Here is a 23517-nt window from a genome sequence, read left to right as displayed (position 1 = left end):
GGACTGTTGACAAAACAAAACAAGACATTTGAAGACATCACCATAAAATTATAAAATTATTTTCTCTGAAGGCATATTGAATGTGTACAATGACATGTAGTGAATAAATTACATATTGTCATCTCTTTGTTTAACTTTACACACATGCACCTCCAGAAGAACAGGAATACTGTCAAGTGTCAAACTTTTAAATTAGAACTATTAGAAAATATGAGCAAAATAACACTTTAATATAAGAAGCTTGTGTAGCCTACACTCAACATTTTGGCCACATATTCCACACCTACTGTATTTTTATGTGTCTAAAAACTACAGTGATTTAATTGAAACAACAGTGGCTTGTAATTCTCTGCACTGAAATAACTGCAGTTTTCTCACTGAATTGCACTTATGAAGAGTTTGGACATATCTTTACCTGCCCAATCTCCAGCAGTGTCCGTGGCTAGATGCTGCTTCATCAACTCGTCCTGTTGGTAGAAGCTGCTCAGTGAACATAACAAGCAGCAGCAAATTAGATTATCAGCAGATTAGTCAAATCATTGCACAGCTGTGTGCCAGAAAGCCATTTGTAACAGTTAATAATCCAGTAATTTATGCACAGTGTGTCAAAATTCTGCACTGAACTAAAACTGCTCTATTATACAACGTCATGTATTTGTTTTATCCCTCTCCCTCCCTGCTGTTCTCATTATTGTCATTGTCTTGCAGTACTTTATTTATTTGCCTTTGTTATTTTTATTTTCTATTCATATTAGTGAATTTGCAAAGGAGCTTGTAGATATTGAGCATTTGCTGCAGTTTCATGTGTTGCACAATTTTGGTTTGGATTTGATTTTCATCTATGGTCCCTCAGCAGGTTTAAATAAAGCAGCAGCTTTAATCCAGGATTTAGTTTGGTTGTAAAACCTTGTGCTTTCTTTACTGTGTGTTGTTTTATTTGCAGTCTGGTTGGATTCTTCTAGAACTTCTTATTACGTCGCTGCTTTACAGTCACATGATAAAACAAACCAGGGTGTGACTGACTCAAAGCTGCCTTGTCATGCTGCAGGTAGACTTCATAGAAATTTGGAGGGCGTGTCAGCACTGTGAGAGAGAGAGAGAGAGAAAGAGAGTGCCTACGTGTGTGTGTGTGTGTGTGCATGTGTGTATGTGAGTGAGGAAGTGAGCATTGGGCAGAGAATGCAGGAAACTTGTTCACATTTGTCTTGTTAGCAGTCGAGTCTGAAACTGTGTCTGTTGATCATGGTCTACTTATTGTTCCTCACTGATGACTATCTCGTACTTTTTGTCACTCACAGCTCGACCTTTCACCTACATGTAGTGCTACTACGAGGTTCAAATTGTCCCTTGATCAACATTATGTTTCATGACAATGTATCTTTAAAACTAACCGCAGTATTACATTGACATTTGCCTACAGGATGAATCCTGATATTTCTGGGAACTGCATGTCTTTCCTTTAGCGCCACTATAAAGCCACAGTTTCCACATTTACCAGAGAAATATCAAAGGATAACGGGCAGATTGCCATGAAATTCCCATCTTGTATTAATTTCCGCCGGCGGTTTTGGACACTTTTGTCTTGTGTCGCACTCAGGCCAACTTAGTCTTAAGCATAGATATAAGGACATGAACATTTGTGCTTCCAGGGGGGACAAACCCTTTTGTTTTTTAATATCTTTCCTCTAGCAACACCATCTTTAAATGTTTAGCACAACCATAAGGCTCAAAGAATACAACACTTTTAACTTCTAATCAGTCACTTTGTGAATGCTGGAGTGTGAAATAAGTACGAGTCATTTATGCTGAGTTCAGCACCTAAGCTGCTTGCTGAGCAGGTTAAGCTATTTAGTGAATGAAGTGAGAGAAGGAGTGTTCCAGGCGACAGTGATGTAGCAGCTCTGTTGTTTTCAGTGGCTCCACGTTGTTTCATCACCAGCTGGAGACACTCACATATGCACAGACTCCAATGGATACTTTGACACTTCCTTCGTCCTTTCAGATATCAAATACTGGGAGACGTTTGTTCAGCAGGCCCTGTATCACCTTCAGAGACAGTGTGAATAAAGGGTTTGTACATGGCATCACCGTATGTGCAAGTTGCCATGATTCTCCTCCGCAAATGAATTGCCATCATAAATTCGCATGAAAAAACTGATAAAATGGGAACGAGTTGTTGTGCAACCAACGGCAGAATTCAGGAAGTTTTTATAGACTGTTGAAGGCTAAAGAGCCTCAGGGACAGTGTAACGTTAACTAACCAAACCTAACTGTTTCCTGAAGGAAAACAAAAAGTGGTGGTTAGATCTGTCCACAGACAACCAGAAAGTCCCGGTGATATTGATCAGGCTGGCAGTTCTCTCTTTTAAACAGGCTCAGGCATCTGTATGTTTTAAAGCTTAGATTATTGTGATGTTACTCCCCAGATGTCGAGCTACATATATGTACGTATATAAATATAGATGCCAGGAAACTCAATTTCTTACATTTCAACACCCACAGAGCACTCACTGTCTGGTACTTTGTACAGACCATTTTCAATTCTGATAGACTTTTACTTTTTCAAGATGTTGGTTTGTTTTCCCCCTGATTAGAGGCGGCTGATTAGAGGTAGAGTGGGTCATCCACTAATTGGAAGATTGGTGGTTCATTTCCCGGCTCCTCCAGTCCGCATGTCGAAGTGCTTCGGGTAAGATGATGAACCCTAAATTGCTCCTGATGACTGCACCAGCTTGCCGCCATCAGTGTGTGCGTGTGAATGAGTGAATGTGCCTTGTAGTGTAAAAGCACTTTTAGTGGTTGGAAGACTAGAAAGGCGCTATGTAAGTGCAGTCCATTTACCATGATATCTCAGATTTCTTCATTAACAGCAGACATAGCAGGTTTGATTTCTCCACAAACATGAAAAGATGATGTTACTTCATACATTTTAGCAACTCATTAACCTCACTTCATTGCAGCTGCACCTGCTGGTTTACAGGGCCACCCTTTGTCTCTTAATGTCCAGTCTCTACTCCATCCACACCTTGCTGACACAGTTTTTAAAGACACTCACATGTTCCCTAAAGAGTTCAGTAAATATAGTTTGTCCTTCCAGAGTTTCTCTCAGGTACAGTGTTGAATTTATTGTCATATTCATGTGTATTACTACTCATAGCTTGGCTTTATTATTGGCCTCTTACACCATATGACTTGGTGTAAATGTGTGTGCGTCATCCACTCTTATCTCATGGTCTATGCACTACCATTATTTGAACCTGCTTTTGGCTGGATGAGTGATTAATAGCCAGTCACGAGGTTTCCTGGTGCTTCTGTCAGAGTTGTTTTAAAAATGAGTTTGACTGCAGCAGTGAAGTGTCCTCTGGTGAATCATGTCTTTATCCTGGATGTGCTTCTTACTATTACACATTAAACTGAAACAGATTTGGCTGCAGAGTAATGCCCTGAAATAGGCCAGCCTGGCACACAATAGGCTGCTATTAATAAATAGGACTGTCAACAGTTGTGGAAAGGAAATCAGACCAGCACTGACTGTTACATGAGGTGTCATATAACAGGTGTCATGTCACTGTCAAAGCAATCATGGTTCTTTCTCGCTCTTCTTGCATTTTCCTGCAGGCAGGCAGACAAAATGTTACAGTTTACAGAATCAGATTACTGATTTTAAGATTACTGAAATTTTTGTTTGTTTGTTTCTTTGCAAGCAAATATCACCTGCTAAAATATTACATAACTTAAGTTGTGCCTTTACATGAAATCAGATTGATGACTTTTGCGGTTTACAGTCACTTTCCTGTATAGTTTCATGGGTTATGGTGGTTTAATGGTGTGTTATGTGATTTTTGCAACCCAGTCCTCAGTTTCATATAGAATTATGTTGAAAGTCATTCCCTTTGATTTCCTGTAATTCAATAGCAGTGGGTAAAAATATTTGTGGGGGCACAGAGCAGCAGAAACATTAGAAGTGTAGCTGCAGCAGGAAGTAGAGTCTTGAGTGAGTGGCCTGAGGCAGATGTAACAGAGCTTCAGTCCAATATGCACCGTAGAGGGCTACCATGTTGTTTTTTGTTCCAAAGTGTTGAACAGGAGTAAGGCGTCTGGAGAAAACATGGGGTGTTAGATTTGAATCTGACAGGAACTCAGGAGGTACAGTTAATTAGCAGCAAAGCTAAGGTTATAAAGCAGGTCAGCAGTGGAACCTTTAAGTTTTAGTGTCATTTTGTTTTCCGTATAGAGTTTAAGCTCCCTAAAGGGGCTAACCTCTGGGTTTGCTCTAGTTTCAAAGGTCGTATGTTTGGGTCATGTCTCCAAACAGAACCACTGACCTCCTCTGACTAAAAGCTGAGATCAGCCTGGAGAGGAATGTAGGTTGTCACCAGAGCTATTTTGGCAATGTACAGCCACTAATGATTGTGATCACAGAGCGGAGCTCGGAGCAGTTGCTTTGCTTTTCTTTTTTCCTACCAGCAAGTTTTATCATGCAGCGCTCGCCGGCTCAGCAGGGATTAGAGAGTTAAACGAATGGCACGTCGGCTCCGCTTGCATTTTGCGTCAAGGAGAAGCAACACGGACCCTCTGTCAGAGAGCCTCAGCAGCCATGGTGAAGAGAGTGGACTCAGTGTTTCAGCTCAAAGCCCCACAGAGAGTCTGGCGCACAGTTCTGTCCACTTGAAGGTGACTCCTCTGTCACCAGACGATGGTAATTTACAGCGTTACTCCTCAGTATTCATACCCAGGGTTAACACTGGAGGATGTAGTAAAAAAAGTGTTCTGCAGATTTCGCTGCAACCCTGTGGCAAGCTCAGCGGAGAGCTGGATGGCAGTATAGAGGATGGAGAACCCGGGGGTGGTGAAGGAGGAGCAGGTACTGGCTCTGACGGAGGCTCGTGCAGCAGCAGCATGGCCAGCGATGCCGGGTACTGTAGCAGTAACAGCATCTTTGAGCCAGAGGCTTCAGAAAAGCACAGGACCACCCAGGAGAGGAGTCTACTCTGCCGCAAGTCCAAGGTCCCGTTGAGACGGTGCTCCTCCTTGGTTATATTTCCAAAGAGCCCCTGCAGCACTCCACCTGCTTCCCCAGTCAGTCCAGTGGCTCTACCTGTTCTCCCACCAGCGAGGGGTTCTCATCAGCCATCTTTTCAGACATCTGCCGGTGAATTTTCACAGGATGATGAGGAAATGACTTGCAAAGGGTCCACCACCACAGCAGTAAGTGGCCATCGTTTCTCAAAAGGAAGCTGTTCAGCCGAGTTTAGAGACACCAAACACATGGTGCAATTTAATATTCCTTTACAGGATGAACCAAAATACAAAACAGAGGACAGGAGTAAAGTGATGGAACAGCCATTAACACAAGACAGATTAAATCGTCACTCTAGCAGCGTGCTGCTGCACTTTGCTCACCAGAGACCAATTACATCTGGGAAAGGAGCTACAACCACAGCTACAGTCAATGTGGAATATCCTGAGGCTCCTTACCCAGCTGCACATCCTGAGGGTGAACAGGACCCTTGCAAAAAACTGTATCGTAGTACCTCTGCTTGTTTGTTCTCCTCAGCTAAACCAACAGAGAAAAAAGTTTGTTCATTAGGAAAAGGTCAGGAAAGGCCTGAGGAAACCCATTGTCATCGTGCCATTCAAAGGAGCTTTTCCCTGGAGGTGCCCTACCCAAACACTGGAATTTCATGTCACGTTTCAAATCCAAAACTCAGTAGTCCTTGCTCTCCACATGTGCACATTCATCTGACTCCTTGCTGCCCAGCTAAGTTGCCCAGCTCTGTTACTGATGTAAACACAAGCCACAAAGGGAATAATACACCAAAGAACCCTGGTCAAAACACCAAGGTGAGTGTCATGTATGAACCTTTGAAGGAACAGCGTGCAGTCGCCTATAATGTTGTTCAACTGGTTCAAGTAGATTCCATACTGCTTTAGTTGGGCTGCTCAAGTGACATTTTGACTTCTGCCTCCATGTACAGAATGAGATTGAAGTGTAACATTAAAACTTCAAATAACAAAAACATTAATGTTGGCTACATGCTGAATTTTGCATATTGGGCTTATTGATAATAGCGGAAAGTGTATCAGTCAAGGGTATTACTTCTTACACATGTACAGTACTAGATATTTACAATATGGAATAAATATGCTATGATCTCCTTCACTTCCATCACCGTTCAAAACCTTAAAATGCTGTTTACTCAGGGTCTGCCATTAGATTCACCACAAGATAGAGCCACACTCAGTAACTGAGAAGATTGCTACAGCTAAGTCATGCAATTAACAAGCCCAATGTGGACAAACATTCAGCGGTATTCAGTTACATTACAGTAAATCCATTTCAATATTGTTTTCCAAGAAAATTGTGAATGAGCAGGAAAAGCTGCCCCACTTTCTCCTTTTTATGAGTGTGTAGGTTTTGCTAGTGTGTGAACATGTGTTCGTTTTTAGAATAGTTCTCAATTTTTATTATTCTGTTAACGCTATGAGTAATCGACTTAAGTATTTACCCGGGCTAATTTTAGTGGTGGGAAAAGCGGTGCCCCTTGCTGATATAAATAAAGTGCCTCTGAAATATTCCCCCTGACTCCAGATAGTCTGGTGGTCTGTAGCACTGCCCAGTCCCGTGGATTCAAATTTAACAGCATGACACTAGAGCAGCGCACAGTCATGCCAGCCATCTGTGGACATGGTGTGTGAGTGTATGGTGGGGGTAATGTAATGTAGGCAGGACAGGAGCGTGAGCCTTTCCCAGTAAAAGGATGGTGTGTTCCCTTCCCTGTGGGTCCCCCTCGCCTGCTAGGCAGTGTTTGTGAAGTTTCAAGTGTCAGCCCCCCCCCCACCCCCCCTGCATTTAGCAGGTTGTCAAGTAAGAAAATCTCCGCCGGTAATTAACAAGTGCATCTACTTTGAAAGATCTAAATTTGCTTCTGTAAATCTCGATTATACACACTTTAGCTATTGATGTTTGTCGTCCTTCATGCGCATTTAGTCCAGTGTCATGTCACACATCTACTTCTCTGCATCAAATATTACACACATTTGACTACATTGTGACCGCTGTGCACCCGCAGCTGAGCCGCAACAAAGTGATTCACACTGTGTGAAAATCAGGTGATCAAATGAGTCACCTTCAATATAAAAGTCATAAACAAAAAGTGTGTCTTATTTCGGAGAACTTAGAACCATGTAAGAATATTACACATATGTTGGAAATGGGTTGTTTTTTAAAATTAGTATCATTTTATTAACTAGATATGTTTATATGAGCTTTGCACTCACAGATGACCTTCACTTTAGAGCAGTGGTAAAAGAGATCACCTCAGGCTACAACAACATTTTAATATGTCTACTACTACCAAAACAAGGAAAGGAATTTTATAATTTTATGAAATGATTCAAAAAGTAAAATCAAAAACTAAACCTACAATATATAAGGAAAAGTTTACATCATGTATTTATTTCACCAGTAGAGAAACCAACTACTTTTTTAAAAACACAGCTTCACAATCAAAGGAAAAACTTTAAAACCTTTTGACGTAGCTGGCTGTTTAAAAAAAAAAAAAAAAGAAAAGAAAGTCCCACAATGGAAGTTTTCATGGAAATTTTTAGGTTAACTGCTCTTATCTGCAGTGTCCTAATAACCCTATATTCCTCACCTCATGAGTCAATGAACAACCAGGTGTGACCACGTTACACAAGAAAGGTGAACGACATTTATCAGAAATCTCTCTGCTGTATTATGAACAGTCGCAAGTCATTACTTGATTGAATGAGCAGGAATTCACTCAATAAGAAGTACCAAGATGTAGTAATAATGTCAAGACCAAAACTTTTTAAGGGTATCTTGTTGAACTTGACCTACAGGCCATTATGGACTCGTCAGAATTTGATAGGCTAACTAGTTTTGTGCAGCTGCCACAGTGTTTGTGGTGGGGGTGGATGGCTTCATTTCCTACTTCAAGTTGGAACTCTTCCAGATTCCTTCAGAAGTGATAACATGTGGTTTTAAGAAATCACTCGCCTACTATGAAAAGAGACCAGCAAATTTCCCAACCTCCTTAACTCTCAGGCCTTAAACTGGTTAATAACTGTAACATAGCCAGCAGCTAGGAAACTATACAGACTTCCTTTCTTTAGCTGTTAAATAAATATGTCCTGGTTATACATTCTCTATCAGTGTAACAAATGAATAATGCAGGCTAACAGACTTAACGTGGCTGCCTCTTTCAGTGACCATGGTTTCAGGTTTGTAAGACAAAAACTTCCCAAATCATTTTATAGACAATCAAAGCATAGTCTCTGCAGTTCTGTCAATCTTTATTTGCTCCCTGAGTGTCTTATACTGTATATTTCAACCTACTTAATGTAACTGTTTCTCAGACGTGTGAGCTGCTGATCAGGAGTGGTTCATCGTCGGAGACTCTGTTTACTCACTCCAATAACTTAAGCTGTGTAGCTCTTCAGAAGTTTAGATTTCACAATCTGCTCTCCACCTGTCAGAAGTAGTTTGTTGGCAACGGATATCGCTGAGCTTGCCCCACAGACACCTAAAACGTGTGTTTGTAGCTGTTTGCCACCGCCTCATACAGGATGTGGTCAGTGTCGCCTAACACCACGTGCTGAAATGAGTTGCATTTACTGTCAAATGAACCTTCAGGGATGCTGTGAATGGGAATCAGTCATTTATCTCTGTTATCATTTTATCACTGGCAGATTTTTAATAGCTATTTTTCATATGTGTCCATACTTCCACTTCCTTTTTGTCAAGCTTGGCCTCTCCTCACCCTACATCCAGGAAGTCTGCGATGGAAAGATACTGTTTGTGTATTCTGTTCGCTACAGATATAAAAGTGACTTGCTTGACTTTTTAATTTGTAGTTGTGTATGCATTACTGTTTATGAAATACTGAGCTGAGTTTTGTTTTGACAGAAGGATCAGTTGTCCAATTAGTCTGTGAATGTTTGTTTAGTCAAGCTTCTGAACATCTGAGCAGACTGTTAAGTTATGAAGGGCAGCATTAGACTTCTGAGAGATACAGAAATAGTGGATGACTTGTTCTGCGAAGTCTAAACTTAAATATACTGTAATTTTAGTTTTAATGGAGGGGGAATTTAAGTGAAGGTAGATTTAATCAGTGCTGACTCATACATGTGAATATGACACTAAAACAAACTTGTCATCATTTTAGATGTTGTCAGTAGATATGAATGAATGATAGGAGGATATTAAAAAAAAGCGCAGTAATCCTGAGCAATACACTGGTGACTGAAGCTTCAGCTCCATGATATGCACTTGAATTAATTTGCTTTAACAAGATCTGAGAATCAATACCACAGATTAACCTTGCAGACGTGTATATATATGTGAGACAGGACGCTAAAGTGTAGAAATGTCCTTCATCAGTCGGAGTGACTTTGTTTATTCATGTCTTCATATTTTAGAAACTCCTGAGTCTCCTCTCAGCTTACATTAACTGTTGTAAACGTAAATACAAGGGGGGCGAAGAGACGGTTCATTGTGCTGCGTGAAACCTCAGTATTTACTGTATAAACTCTTGTACATTCTGGTAAATCTCCTGTACTTCTGGCTTCTTTGGGGGCTGTATGTAAACATGACAAAAGACACATAAACCAATTACCAACGACTACTACACAAACCTTCATAATATCCTGTGGACTGTGGTGTGTAAATAAATATAAAAACTACTTAAATGGCTTTCCTAAAATGCACTGCAACCATAAAAAACAACAACAGCTAAAGAATAGCAAAAATACCATACGGCCCTTTGTTCCAATTTTGGTGACATTAACATTTGACGTTGTTTAGATCAAACAATTAATTAATTGAGAAAAAAATGCAGATTAATCGATAATGAATATAATTGCTAGTTGCTGCAGTACTTTGTACACTTGTGATTCCCATTTAAACTGGCAGAGTGACTTACAGGAAGTGCCACCGTTGACACCGAGTAAGATTTAATCCCTAGAGCAACAAAATTGCAAACAATCTGTAGAAATACTTGTATGTCTTCACTTGTTTACTTGTGTCTTTTTAGGCTTTTGATCAATCAAGAATTCCATAATTAGCAATATTGAATGTGAAACCTAGAAAATGTAACATGTTCTTGGTTAAAAATCCAAGTAAAAAAGGGGCCCACCATTGTGGTTTGAATCTTTTTAATGTACATGTAGGGGAGATAATTATAATACACATAAGGATGTTCTGACTGCTAGTGTACACGGAGACTTTCTCTCAGACTTAGACTGCTTTACTTGGCTGAACTATTAGAAGTGCAAGGGCAGGACGAAGGAGGCCTCCCATCTATATTTGTTCACGTAAACACTGTATACCGCTGTTAGACAGTTTGACCTGCCGGGAGTGTTAATTTGGTCACGAACTGACTAACTCCCACTGTGCGGCGTGTTTGCCTTCAAGACTGTAATGGCCGCGATAAAGGCATCCAGTGAATTGTGTTCAAAGCAAAGACAATTTATCCGACAAATGCTACATTATTTTAGTTTATAAAAACACAGCGCAGCCATTCATTGTAGGCTGGTAAACACATTCCTATCTAGGCTGCATACTAAATATATACGGAAACAGATCAGGTCAAATGACTCATTGTTTTCAAGTGGGGAAAATAGTGCAGTGTTTGTGCTGTTTGGTGCTTTTCCTTGATTGAGGATAAGAGACGCTCTCTGTTTCACCTGATGATTAAAGAAGAAGTAGATGTGCCAGATGATTTTTTGCAAGAAAAATGATACGATGAAGATATGACAAGAGATAAAATACAGCTAAAAATCACTGTAAGTAGCACAGACAGCATGTGTATTCCTATTAGGGAAATGACAGCAGTTCTCATTACTCCCTAGATGGCTGAGTAACAGAACATGTCTGGGCCAGTCCTCTGTGTGTGTGTGTGTGTGTGTGTGTGTGTGTGTGTGTGTGTGTGTGTGTGTGTGTGTGTGTGTGTGTGTGTGTGTGTGTGTGTGTGTGTTAGGGGGAGATAATATTGTGATGATCCTGACATCTGTGTATGACTCTCTCTCTCTCTCTCTCTCTCTCTCTCTCTCTCTCTCTCTCTCTCTCTCTCTCTCTCTCTCTCTCTCTCTCTCTCTCTCTCTCTCTCTCTCTCTCTCTCTCTGTCAGACACGTGATGACTTTCTCGGACAGGTGGATGTTCCCTTAAATCAGATACCGGTGAGTCTTTAGTTGTTTGCGGACAGCCGCTGTTGTATATTAATTTACGTAAGTTGAATGTAATTTGTTTTGCCGTGGCATTTACTGTACAAGCACTTGACCTCAGTCTCACTTGTGTCACACGCACGCCCTTATTCTTAGTGTCTGTTCCACATCGTTGTCTATAGTTATGGAAACACAGTCCGTCATGTTTATGTTACGTTCCTGCTTTTGTTTTGTAATAAATACGACACCCACAAATTAGTCCTCATGGTACATGGTCACCATCATTTCATGTGATAGTATCTTTAAATATATTCTGTTGTGATACAGTGCCAGCAGCTGTAAACCTGTTTGAAGAATTAAAGATTTCCTTTTATTGTTTTTTTTTTTTTTTTTCTCAGACAGAAAATCCTAACACAGAAAGGCCATACACATTCAAGGATTTTCTGCTTCACCCACGAAGGTTGGCATGATTTCATGGTTATTTAAACTTTTGTCTTGTTTTACATTCCATTTTTACATTATGTTGGCAGCTTTTTTTTTTTTACAGGAGAAAATATACATGTAGACACGCTTTTTAAACATTCATGGCAGTATTTCTTTCTTTCTTTCTTCTATAAAACATTTCTTTTGTTTGTCACTCACACACAGCCACAAGTCCAGAGTTAAGGGTCATCTGCGTCTCAAAATGACCTACCTGCCAAAAAACTCGGGTTCAGAGGAGGCAGATCAGACCGAGGACACAGATGTAAGTCTGGTTTACGGTTGTTTATCTTACATGATTTAAAAAAAATATCACGTATGCTCTTCAACCTTGAGTTCTTTTATTTATTTTGTTGGCATTTTTGGCCTTTATTCGATAGGGAAAGTTGTTTATGACAAAGGTCCACAGCTGTAATCGAACAGCAGACATTGCTGTTATGTGTTATGCGTCTTAACCAGTAGGCTACTGGGACGCTCTGTGTTTAAATTGCGTGCTCACTAATCTTTCTGACTTATTCATAATACTATGTGTTTTTTCCTCAGATTGGCTGTGTTTTAAGTCCAGTCAAGTTAAGGGCCTCAAATTACCTTTTTAGATCACCAACCAAAATGGTTACACGATTTTAAAGCCACCAGCCTCTACTAGCCAAAAATAAACCAGATTCTGAGTTATTGCATGTAAATATAACCAAATCAAATTTACGGCAACCTTAATAGTAAACAAAGGCAACTTGAAAAATAATTCGTTTTTTTTCTTATACGAAATATTTTTAATAAATTAATTGATTCTAAATAAATTAATACAACTCTCTTTTCTACTGACATCTGAAGAGAACTACTTAGACAAACATTTAAAGACACTGGATTATTTAAATGTCAACTGTCACATTGAAAGGCAGGTATAACCCAGACCTTGTCACTTGTTTTCACCATACACAGTTAAGACTATGTTAAGTCATAGCAGTAATATGAGTTATGAGTAATATACTTGGATTGTCTTCTTAATATAAGTTTTGGCTATAAACACATCATCTGGCTTATATTTATTCCACTGTGTGTCCCTGGCCTTTGTAAAACACGTTGACAACCTCCTCTTAATGATTTTAAGCCAAATGGGAGCTCTAGCCAGGTTCAGTGTCAATGTCAGTGTCTGTGCCACCCTAACTTTGTTTTGTTGTTGTTGTTGTTGTTGTTGTTGTCCTTGTCCTGCAGCCTGGTTGGGAGTTTCTGGAGTCTCAGGACATGTCTGGTCCCAGAGAAAGCCAGCTGCTGCCTGCTCTGCCCCCTGGCTGGGAGGAGCGGCAGGACAACCTGGGAAGAACTTACTATGTCAACCATGAGAGCAGAACTACACAGTGGCAACGACCCACAATGCAGTAAGATTGCTCCAAAGCATAGTTTCATTACTTTGATGTTAAATGGTGCAGTACTGATGGTGAGTGTGTGCGTGTGTGTGTGTGTGTGTCCTAAACAGGGACAGTGATTTGGAGACCCAAAGAAGACAGAACAATAACACGGAGGGGGAGCACGCTTTCATTACACGCAGACAGATCTCAGACCACGATGAAAACACCACACGAGAGTCTCCTGAGGTATTTTTTTTAACACATTTGAATGTGCATTTGCATGCCTTTTACTATTTAATCCTCGTTCTGCTTTACTGAGTTCTGTTCACACCTTCCTAAATTTTTCCATCCTGCTCAGAGAAACAAAACAGGACATTTTTCAATCCCGGAATGCAGAGGAAAATGTTTTCAGATGTCGACAAGCAAATTTAAGAGGCCTGATTCAATATCTCATATGGAAATTTAAGAATGTGACATAGTCTGTCTACAACACAGTTTTTTAAAATACTTTTTAGGTAAAAGGGTGAGGGATGGATGTGTTCTTTAATTATATTTTGATCAGTTTAATTAATTCCACGTTTGCCCACAAATTGTGTTTGGTTGTACAGGTTCAGCCTTGCAGTTGGATAGCTACAGTATGTATATAGATGCCATGTTGAAACCAGGTGTTTCACTGGTGGTTTTAGCAGTTTTGGGTTTTTGCATTAACACCACTTTCAATAACCATAAACTAACTCTTAGGTTTCCTATAAAACAGAGCTCACAGTGGCTTAAGCTGTATATTTAAACTGAGTAATTTGGCACAGCTGTTATTGTTGCATTTGACCTTGGATCAGTCCCCCACTGTATGTGCTTTAAGAGTCTCCTCTATTTTATCTTCTAGAGCTGGGAGATTATTACAGAGGACGATTCCACCTTATACCACAGCAACAACCAGCTCACAACACCTCCACCTCACACGCCTGCGGAGTTCCACTCGTTCTGTGATGACCTGAGAAGCATTCACATTACAGGGGCCACAGCTGGCGAGCAGCGCACCTCCCAGACGGTGAGTCATGTTTTTGTGCAACACGAGGTTCTTGTTACAGAGAGTACAAGCTAGGGAGACTCTTAATGAGATTAATATGAACCATGAGCTTTCAGTGAGAGAGGGAGAAGTGGAAAATATATACACATTAATGTCCAAGTGATCAGTGTTTGACATCCTTCCCCTCGGCTGCAGGATCACGCTAATTCAAGTCATTCCAGTCTCAGAGGAAGTGCCCAGACTTCAACAGGAGAGGAACATCCTGTTAATCCAGTGGTGAGTGTTTTGCTTTCTGTTGAAATCACTCCCTCTTAGGTTTTACCGGCCCTTCCTCACATCAATATGTTGCTGTTTAAGTGCACAGCTGTCAGTGATTCACAGTTATCTACTTCATCACAGTGTCTGTCAGTTATATATTTCTTTGTTGGATATTGTATTACTTAATGAGTTCAGTGTTTTCAGTATGGATCGCTGTATTTTATTTTTATGGCATTCAATAGCTGCTTCCAACCTCAACTGGGCTGCCTTCAGGCTGGGAGGAGAAGCGGGACAGTAAAGGAAGACGCTACTATGTCAATCACAACAGCCGAACCACAACATGGACACGACCCCTCGTTCAGGTACACAGTGGGATTATGTATTGAAATTATTAGGGCGTATAAGTATGTATACAGGCCACTACATGGCCATTTTTAAACAGATCTTTTCAGTTTTCCATCCTACCTTTCTATTATGAATGTGAAACCTAGTTATATTTTATATTTAATCAGTGGTCTCACACCAATACCTTCTTTATATTTTGTTTTGTCGAACAGAGAACCTCAGAGGCAGCAGCAGCAACAACAGCAGCAGCAACAACAGCAGCAGCAGCAGAACAGAGTGGTGCTGGTTTATCCCAGAGCCCCTCACCATCCCTACCACCTGTGTCCCCCGACGAGTCTCCTCTGCACACCCCAAGCCAGGAGGCCACATATGAATCTGGCTTCTTGCCGGCTGGTTGGGAGGTCCGCAGTGCTCCCAATGGAAGACCTTTTTTCATCGACCACAACACTAAGACAACTACCTGGGTGAGAAAGTAGCAGACAAGGTCTTAAGGTGGACCTTTACTGTACCTCTAAGGGATGACGTTCCTCAAATAGCCACTAGAGGCTTCAAGAGTGTCAGTGGACCTCCAGTTTCTCTCCAGAAATGCAAAGCTAGTCATTAGTTTTCCACAACAAGAAAGGACACACATTATAATTTTATAAATCTATTTATAATCACTATACAGAACAGGATAAAGAACTGAACCTACACCCAACTCACCCAAAAAGGCTGCCTAACCACAACAAAAAAGGGAAGAGCAAAGGAAAAAAGGGGTCAATTTACAGTACCTGAAAAAATAAATGTAATGTTTCCCAGATCCTCCAGAACCTGTCCAATTTTTGGTTCAGTCAGTCTCTCCAGTGGCATGATGGCAGCAATGTGTGAAGTGGACCATAGCAGTTAAACACACCTCTTAGCTAAATAAAAAAGCGGTAGAATTTTTAAAACTGTATGGAGGCCAAGGAGGGAAAAAAACTAGTTTGTGCTCTTGATTCCAGCATTCATAGGAGGATGAAAGTTTTGTGATGAAAAAGTCTGTTATCCCGTTAATAACATTTCAGGGATCTCAGAGATAACACAGTATTGTGCCTACAAGCCAAAATAATATAACAAGTCAATATAAAACTTAATTAAATCCAAGTGATCCCTAGTGAGGGTGTACGCAGGACAAGAGAATGGCATGAGGGTTAAATAGAGGGTACATATTACTAAATTGAGCACACAAAATATTAAATTGAGAGCACAAATTCATTATTTTTTTCTCCATGGTCCGTCCTAGGCTGCATAAAATAGCTGTTGATAATTTTGTTGATAATTTTCAATGAAAAATAGACTCTTTAGCAGCCTGTAGTACCTCTGCCACCATTTCTTATGTAAACATTTCCTGTTTGAGTGAAACTCATCCTGTTTGTTTGCCTCTGAGCAGGAAGATCCCAGACTAAAGATTCCTGTGCATATGAGGAGGAGACCCTCACTTGACCCATCTGATCTCGGCCCGCTGCCCGTAAGTTCATCAGTTACAGAAAATCAGTGAACAAATCAATTGAAATTATCAACATTAAGCTTTAGAGCTCAGGCTAAAATGATAGATGGTGCTTTAATTGTTCTGTGTTGAAGTGAAATATGAGAGCTGTTTCGTTTTCCACAGCCTGGTTGGGAGGAGAGAATCCACTCTGATGGGAGGATATTCTACATAGATCACAGTGCGTATGACATCTAACACTAAAAACACATGTGTGATAATGGATTATATGGATTTCTTCATGAATTCATGGCTTATGTCACATTGTATTTCATAGACACCAGGACCACACAATGGGATGATCCCAGATTACAGAACTCAGCCATAACTGGACCAGTGAGTATAGATTGTATTTGATATATTATTCTTCTGTAATATGATATTAACATACAATAAAATCTCTATTTATAGCTCACAGGTTTCCTGTAAATATGTATTATTGACTACAATGTAGGTCATAAGGTTATGATTGATTTGTTACTGAACACTGTCCTTTTTATATTTATTTATATTTTATAGGCAGTGCCTTATTCCAGAGATTATAAACAGAAGTATGACTACTTCCGCAAGAAGCTGAAGAAACCGGTGAGTGTCTTCAAAGGATAACAATCGCTACCACTGACTTTCAAAATACTTAATAAAACTATTCTAATGAGGACAAGCGCTGTCTTTTCTCTTAATATCAGTATCTGTTTCAAATACGCTGTGTTCATTTCATCTGGAGGTGATTATAAACTTTCTTCTTGTATTTCGAACACAGGCTGACATCCCAAACCGTTTTGAGATGAAGCTGAGACGAAACGCGGTGCTGGAGGACTCGTACCGACGCATCCTCTCAGTTAAGAGAGCTGACCTGCTGAAGGCACGACTGTGGGTGGAGTTTGAGGGAGAGAAAGGATTGGACTACGGAGGTGTGGCCCGGGAGTGGTTCTTCCTCATGTCCAAGGAGATGTTTAACCCGTACTACGGGCTGTTCGAGTATTCTGCCACGTGAGTCCAAACACTGTTTGCAAACAGAGGAGAAGAGATCGGAAGCGTGTGTAAATGAGTATAGATATCCATAACAGTCTTGTTTCACACAGGTGTTCTACTTCCTCTTTTTTTGACAGATTTAGAAAATGTACATGTGCCCTGATTTATCCTACAGAACAGTAAAAATACATTCAGGACTCCTGAAATATACAAAAATATAACTATATAAAATATTACTGCTTATTATTTGCAGAGTCCATATGATTTTTGTTGTTGGGAAGATCCAATTTTGTTTACACTGTTAAAATCAACAAGAGCAGTCTGGAAAAATGAGTTGGGATCTGGTTCCCTGTGGAGCAGTTTATGCTACTTACACAACAGGAGATGAGTATCAATGAAAATACAGGCTTCAAATAATTTATTTGTAATTAAATTTTACAACCACAGACGTGTTTTCCTATAACTGGTAATATAAAAACACATAAAAGAGCTGTGATTATCTTTAGGCAGCAACAGGCTAATTTAAGGATCTCTTCACCTTATTTATGATCTGATCTGTCTTTCAGGGACAACTACACTCTGCAGATTAACCCTAACTCAGGTTTATGTAATGAGGACCACCTGTCCTACTTCAAATTCATCGGCCGTGTGGCAGGCATGGCCGTGTATCACGGCAAACTGCTCGATGGTGAGTGCTCCTTGATAGTATGCATCATGAAAATATGTTTGAAAAAGTAGCAGCAACAGAAAAAGGATTGGATCAAACTGAGGGATTTTATAGGTTCTGACATCTTTGCTTGTTCTTCAAAGCTTTCTTCATTCGGCCTTTCTACAAGATGATGCTGCAGAAGCCAATCACTCTCCAGGACATGGAGTCTGTCGTAAGTGTTGCATTATTCCAAAATATAACACCTTGAATCAGGATCTTCATATTACAGGTAATCTGGAACATGTTCACTTTGTTGAATGCGTTTGTTGTTTTTTCAGGACAGTGAATATTTCAACTCGTTGATGTGGATTTTGGAGAACGACCCAACAGACTTGGATTTGAGGTTCACCATCGATGAAGAGCTGTTTGGACAGGTTTGTTCAATATGTTTTCTTTGCTTTGACACCTTTAAGTTCATGATAATTGGTTTTCTGTGTAAATCACGTTACATTTGCCATAATTCTTATTCAGACTCACCAGCATGAGCTGAAGCCGGGAGGTGCAGAGATTGTTGTCACTAACGAAAACAAGAAGGAATACATCCAGTAAGGAAAAAAAGCACTTTTCTCAAACTAAAATCTCCTTTTAGCATCTTTTAAATTGTTAAATTATTTGATGCTAATCTGCTGTTTTGTGCTCGACAGTCTGGTGATGCAGTGGCGGTTTGTGAACAGGATACAGAAACAGATGACTGCCTTCAAGGAGGTAACAACTGTCTTTGATGCATCAGTACCACAATTAAACCATTTAAAGTATGAATGAAAATCTGATATATTTTTATGTTTTAGGGATTCTTTGAGTTGATACCACAAGATCTGATCAAGATCTTTGATGAGAATGAGCTTGAGGTGAGTTTTCAGTCCGTCCAAAGTCCCGAAATCTGTCATATTCTTCCCAGAAAGATGAATAATAATCTGCCTACCTGCCTTCTTTTCCTCACCAGCTGCTCATGTGTGGTCTGGGAGACGTGGATGTGAACGACTGGAGAGAGAACACAAAGTACAAAAACAGCTACTGCTCCAACCACGTAGTTATCCAGTGGTTTTGGAAAGTAAGTCGACTTTCCATGCCTGGAGCCAATAAGCTGAGCTGTGGCGCAACGTGTTTTGTTCTGCATTAAGAGGAGCTTTGTATTAGTTGTTTACTCTGTTTGTGTTCTTATAGACGGTGCTGCTGATGGATGCAGAAAAGAGAATCCGGCTTTTACAGTTTGTGACGGGCACATCCAGGGTCCCGATGAACGGCTTTGCGGAACTCTACGGTGAGATAAAACGGAATTTTGAAGGACGCTGTGTGTGGTTTGCGTTTATTGTTATGGCTGATAAGTTCTTCATGCAGTGCTTATAATTATTTTCAGCTTACTCTTTGATACACCTGTCTTCATTAGACAGTTGGTTTAATTGAAGTTCTACATGTTTGTCTGATGTTTGATGGTCTTATTTTCCAGGGTCTAACGGGCCGCAGCTGTTCACCATCGAGCAGTGGGGAACACGTGATAAACTGCCGCGAGCCCACACATGGTGAGCACTTTTCTTAATATCTATCACAGTTATTAGTGAAGTGATTTAGACCACTATGACCTGTGTTGCAATATTCAGTGTGTGCTGACATTTAAAGGCTAAAATAGATTGAGGGGGGGAAAAAATCTGCTGATTGGTTTCTTATGTTTTGCAGTGAGACATTTTCTTTGCTTTTATTACAGCTCTGTGGAACCTTTGCTAATTTTATCATGTTAATTTGGCTAAGATCACCACCTTACTCAGACACGGTTACATGCTCTGAGATAATAACAGTGGGTTGAAGCCCCCTAGTGGACATGAAGACATTTATCTGTCTCACGAGTACGTGGTACGAGTGAGTTAAGAAAATGTATGGCATTCAGTAGTTTTTAGGTACTTGCATACAAGCGAAGTGGTCCAGACAGTCTGCCATCTTCACAAAGGGAGAAACACTTGTTTGACTTAAAATCATAACATCTTAATCTGAATTCTGAGTTTAAATATGAAACTGAAATCAACTAAAATAAGATAAATAACTTAAACAAACTTAATGCAAAATTAATATTCTGTCCATTTTGTTCATTATGGTCCTGGCTGCCAATTTACTTAGTTTTTCTTACATTTTTATTTTTTATTAGCATATTTTTGCACAGCAACTTCTACATGACAATAGTTGCCACGAAACTTCTCTCTCACTGTCTTTGTCCAGTGACATCTTCTGTTGCACACTGTTGGTGTCACCTGCTGTAGGCTATAATATTATCTTGTCTAATATCTGAAGTGTTCCATCGATTGACCGCCTCCCATCACCACTTTGCCTTAGAAAGACACTTTAAGCATTTAATTTTACATCAAAACTTTTCTGCTTTATTTCTGTCACAGTACAGTGCTGATCTGACATGTTGTTGGCAGCTGGGTTCCTATTTGAAGCTCTGCAGTGTGAAATTGTTGTTGTTTTTACTCATTGGTAACATTTTTGAGAATGAAACTCCCACAAATGAAGCAGAACATTGAGCCTTATATGGCAATTTTAGGGGCCGTTGATTATGCTAATGATCGGATCTCAGGAACGCGCACCTCCTCATCAACAGGTGACATTCATCAGGCTGAAACGAGCAATTTAGGACAAGTTCAGGCAGTTAAGAGAGTTTTCTGAATCCGACTTGGAACACTTGTATGTGCAAGAAAAAAAAAAGTTTTGAAAAAGAGTTTTAGGAGGATACAAACATGTTCTTACATGAGGCCTAATGTCACATCTCAATATTTAAGACTAAAAGTCAAAAGATGATTAAGATTCCTGCTTAAGTTTACGACTCCTGCTTAGATGTGATTTTTTTTTTTTTTCTTTAACCTTGATTCACCCTTTACTTTCACCTCCTTAAAGCTTCAACCGACTGGACCTTCCTCCTTATGAGTCCTTCGAAGAACTGAGGGAGAAACTTCACATCGCCATTGAGAATGCGCAAGGCTTCGACGGGGTGGATTAAAGCTTCTGCAGTAAATGATCTGATTTATCATTACTGCCATCGGAGTAAAGCCAAGCAACATGATGTATGTGGTGAAGTTGATTGAGAGGAAAAAAGCTGTGCGTCAGACTCGGGTCTTAACCTGCCAGCTGTGTGACAGATGAAGGACAGTCACACAACCTTCACTTTGGTCCTGTCGTGGGTTACACATGGACAAAGGACGTTAAATCTGGAGTGACAGAGGTGTTTAATCACTCCGCGTGATCTAAAGTTTACAAATCAGCTTCTCTTCTTATTTGATTCTTTATTGTAAGTCGTTCAAAAGTGTATTCACTCTTATTTGTTCTGCTAAAATGCTGAATATTTATAGAACTCAATTCTGTGAAATTACAATATTACAGACATTTATGTGAAAGTTATAAATAACAAAAACATCTAACGTTAAAGAACATTTGTTTCATTTGGGCTGAATTGCCTCAGAAGCTTCTCACATCAAGTACTTGTGAGAATTTATCTTGATGTTAGTGGGAAATGAGTCATGTTGCTTTTCTTTGGAAATCCATGAACTTTTCCTGTCACTGCTTGTAAGTGATGTAAAGAGCGAACCATTGGTCAGAGCACACTACGGTTGAGTTATAGCCTGGTTTCACACATTTGAATCACTGCCCACATCTCTGTTTTTTAGCAATTCAAATAATATTAATTATGTGAAATTAAGTGGCAATCAACCTTCTTCCCCTGTCCAGTTCAATTCAACTTGAAAGTTAAAGTAAAGCGAACAAGTCCAAAATACTTTTAAACATGATATTAATCCAGTTGGAATAATTTTATAAGTAAATGTCGTCCAGAGGTTTGAGAATCAATAGATGAAGGCAACAGATATGTGTGTGTATATGAAGTAAACAGCAAAACATAAATGACAAAATTGGCAATTCAACCTAAATTAAACTGATGGGAAGGTATTTTCTCCTCCCAAATTTTTCTATTATTTAAGTTTTATACATAATTTTACATGTTTCATTCCAGTATATTAGAAACACTGATGCAAGAAATCCTAAATATATGCACCTCAAAAGCATTAGTAGCAGAAAATATACAAGTTTGAGCGACTACACTTAAACCAAGTGTATCAATGTATCAGTTAATCATTATAGTAGTGATGTACCAAAACCAGGACCAGTAAAAGGCTAAACTAATTAATAGTTCACATCTGTGTAGTCCACAGATGCAAAGACTACATGCAGTGTTAGATTGTGCTAAAATACTATGCATAATTATGTAAATATATAGAGAGACATAAGATGAGAGTTTCTCAGTTCTTACATAAATATAATGTACATAAAAATAAAACTTTGCCTTCTACGAAATGATGAAGCATTTATTGTTAAAGCTGTTAACTCAGTTTTTAACTCTGAAAAAAAAGGTTATTGGTGCACCTCTACATCCTTTTTGTGTTGCATTTATGATCAGTAGCCACTCGTACTCAAGTTTAATATCAGCTGTATACGTATCAGAGGAAGGAATAAATGTATATACACATTATATCTTCTGGCCGGTAGCGTACAGAATCATTCAGTTTGCATACAGTATGTGAAATATTATGAATCGTTGCCTTTTGTCAATGAGTGATATCATTTTGTTTTCTTCTACTCATCATGGGTGTCTAATTGCAGGACAGTGCTCTATTTTTAAGAGTGCAACTTTAAAATTTGTTTTTTGTTGGTTGTCGAAATTGTGTACAGATTATTCTCTGTTTTCAAACTGAGTAATCACTTGTAATACCTTTTTTTTGTTGGAAAGTAACTGTACTCAAGCAGTAGATTTTTAACCATTTATTCTTTTCTGAATGGTGAAACATGTGTTTACACTACCTGCCATGTTTACAGGTTGTTGACAAAGGAAGATGTTGTGGGCCGGTTCTTGTCTCTGACAACACAGTTTTATACTTATGCTTTTATAAAGTGAAGCACTTTGTTGATATTGACAAGTCTTACTTCTGAACTGTCTGAATCTTTTGCCGATCTGTCACCTGCAGACTGCTTAAATCGCTCTTTGAGAAAATTATCCTATGCTTCAAGTGCACATGTGTTTTTAAATGTTTACATGTGAACATCGCTGAAAATAAGCACATTCTCTTCTTTCACTTATATTTAAAACTGAATATCGAGGCCTTTGTAATGTATTGTAGCCTTTGATTGTGTTTATTGATGTTCTAATCTCCAAATGGAAGTACTGTTATATATGTATCATTGTCTATTGAAGAATAATTAATACATCAACACTTAATTTCCGATATATCAAATTTTGTTATTGTAAAATTTTAATTGTGACACCTATAAGTGCATTACAACAAAAACATACATGCAACATGTGTATATACAACAGTTTAAAGGCTGGAATGAATTGTAGCTCTTAAATCCCAATTTTGATTTGACCTATAGCACACCAAATTAAATAAAAATATATTTGAAAAATAAAGAAATCTAAAAACAACTATTTAGTGTCGTCATCCTTAACTTTTGCTTCTTATTTTGTTGTTGCATCCAGTTTTTTATTACGTGCATGTTTTTTTGCACTCAACATGACATTCTTATTAGTTTCTCCATTGAACTGTGTTCGAATGACTGAAGATACAGTAACCTCAACTTTTAATGCATTCACTTCACTTTTAAGGATTTCTTTTTTGTTTGTTTACTCTTTACTATTCACACTTCTACCACATT

At 39.3% G+C, this 23517-nt stretch overlaps 1 protein-coding gene across 2 annotated transcripts in view; it reads left to right on the top strand.

The window, feature by feature from the left end:
• nedd4a (NEDD4 E3 ubiquitin protein ligase a) overlaps window positions 1–23287 on the top strand; it is a 29619-nt gene extending 6332 nt beyond the window's left edge. The window contains exons 1-25 of one of the 2 annotated variants that reach the window (XM_042410058.1): window positions 4507–5813; window positions 11149–11203; window positions 11587–11648; window positions 11837–11933; window positions 12881–13044; window positions 13143–13260; window positions 13898–14062; window positions 14237–14317; window positions 14542–14661; window positions 14857–15108; window positions 16053–16130; window positions 16275–16329; window positions 16426–16484; window positions 16668–16733; window positions 16909–17138; window positions 17687–17808; window positions 17931–18001; window positions 18108–18203; window positions 18301–18374; window positions 18474–18534; window positions 18618–18677; window positions 18773–18880; window positions 18994–19090; window positions 19277–19349; window positions 20713–23287. In XM_042410058.1, the coding sequence (XP_042265992.1) occupies window positions 4522–5813; window positions 11149–11203; window positions 11587–11648; window positions 11837–11933; window positions 12881–13044; window positions 13143–13260; window positions 13898–14062; window positions 14237–14317; window positions 14542–14661; window positions 14857–15108; window positions 16053–16130; window positions 16275–16329; window positions 16426–16484; window positions 16668–16733; window positions 16909–17138; window positions 17687–17808; window positions 17931–18001; window positions 18108–18203; window positions 18301–18374; window positions 18474–18534; window positions 18618–18677; window positions 18773–18880; window positions 18994–19090; window positions 19277–19349; window positions 20713–20815 (3759 nt within the window). In that variant the 5' untranslated portion in view covers window positions 4507–4521 and the 3' untranslated portion in view covers window positions 20816–23287. Of the gene's footprint in view, window positions 1–4506; window positions 5814–11148; window positions 11204–11586; window positions 11649–11836; window positions 11934–12880; window positions 13045–13142; window positions 13261–13897; window positions 14063–14236; window positions 14318–14541; window positions 14662–14856; window positions 15109–16052; window positions 16131–16274; window positions 16330–16425; window positions 16485–16667; window positions 16734–16908; window positions 17139–17686; window positions 17809–17930; window positions 18002–18107; window positions 18204–18300; window positions 18375–18473; window positions 18535–18617; window positions 18678–18772; window positions 18881–18993; window positions 19091–19276; window positions 19350–20712 lie in introns of those variants that run through there. The other variant, XM_042410049.1, reaches the window with a different exon arrangement.
• Window positions 23288–23517: the final 230 nt, after the last annotated feature.

The sequence above is a fragment of the Thunnus maccoyii genome, chromosome 1 (genome assembly GCF_910596095.1).
Source record: "Thunnus maccoyii chromosome 1, fThuMac1.1, whole genome shotgun sequence".
Lineage (NCBI taxonomy): Eukaryota > Metazoa > Chordata > Actinopteri > Scombriformes > Scombridae > Thunnus > Thunnus maccoyii.
Note: the sequence above shows the minus strand (reverse complement) of the source record. Positions and strands in the feature narration are given on the sequence as shown.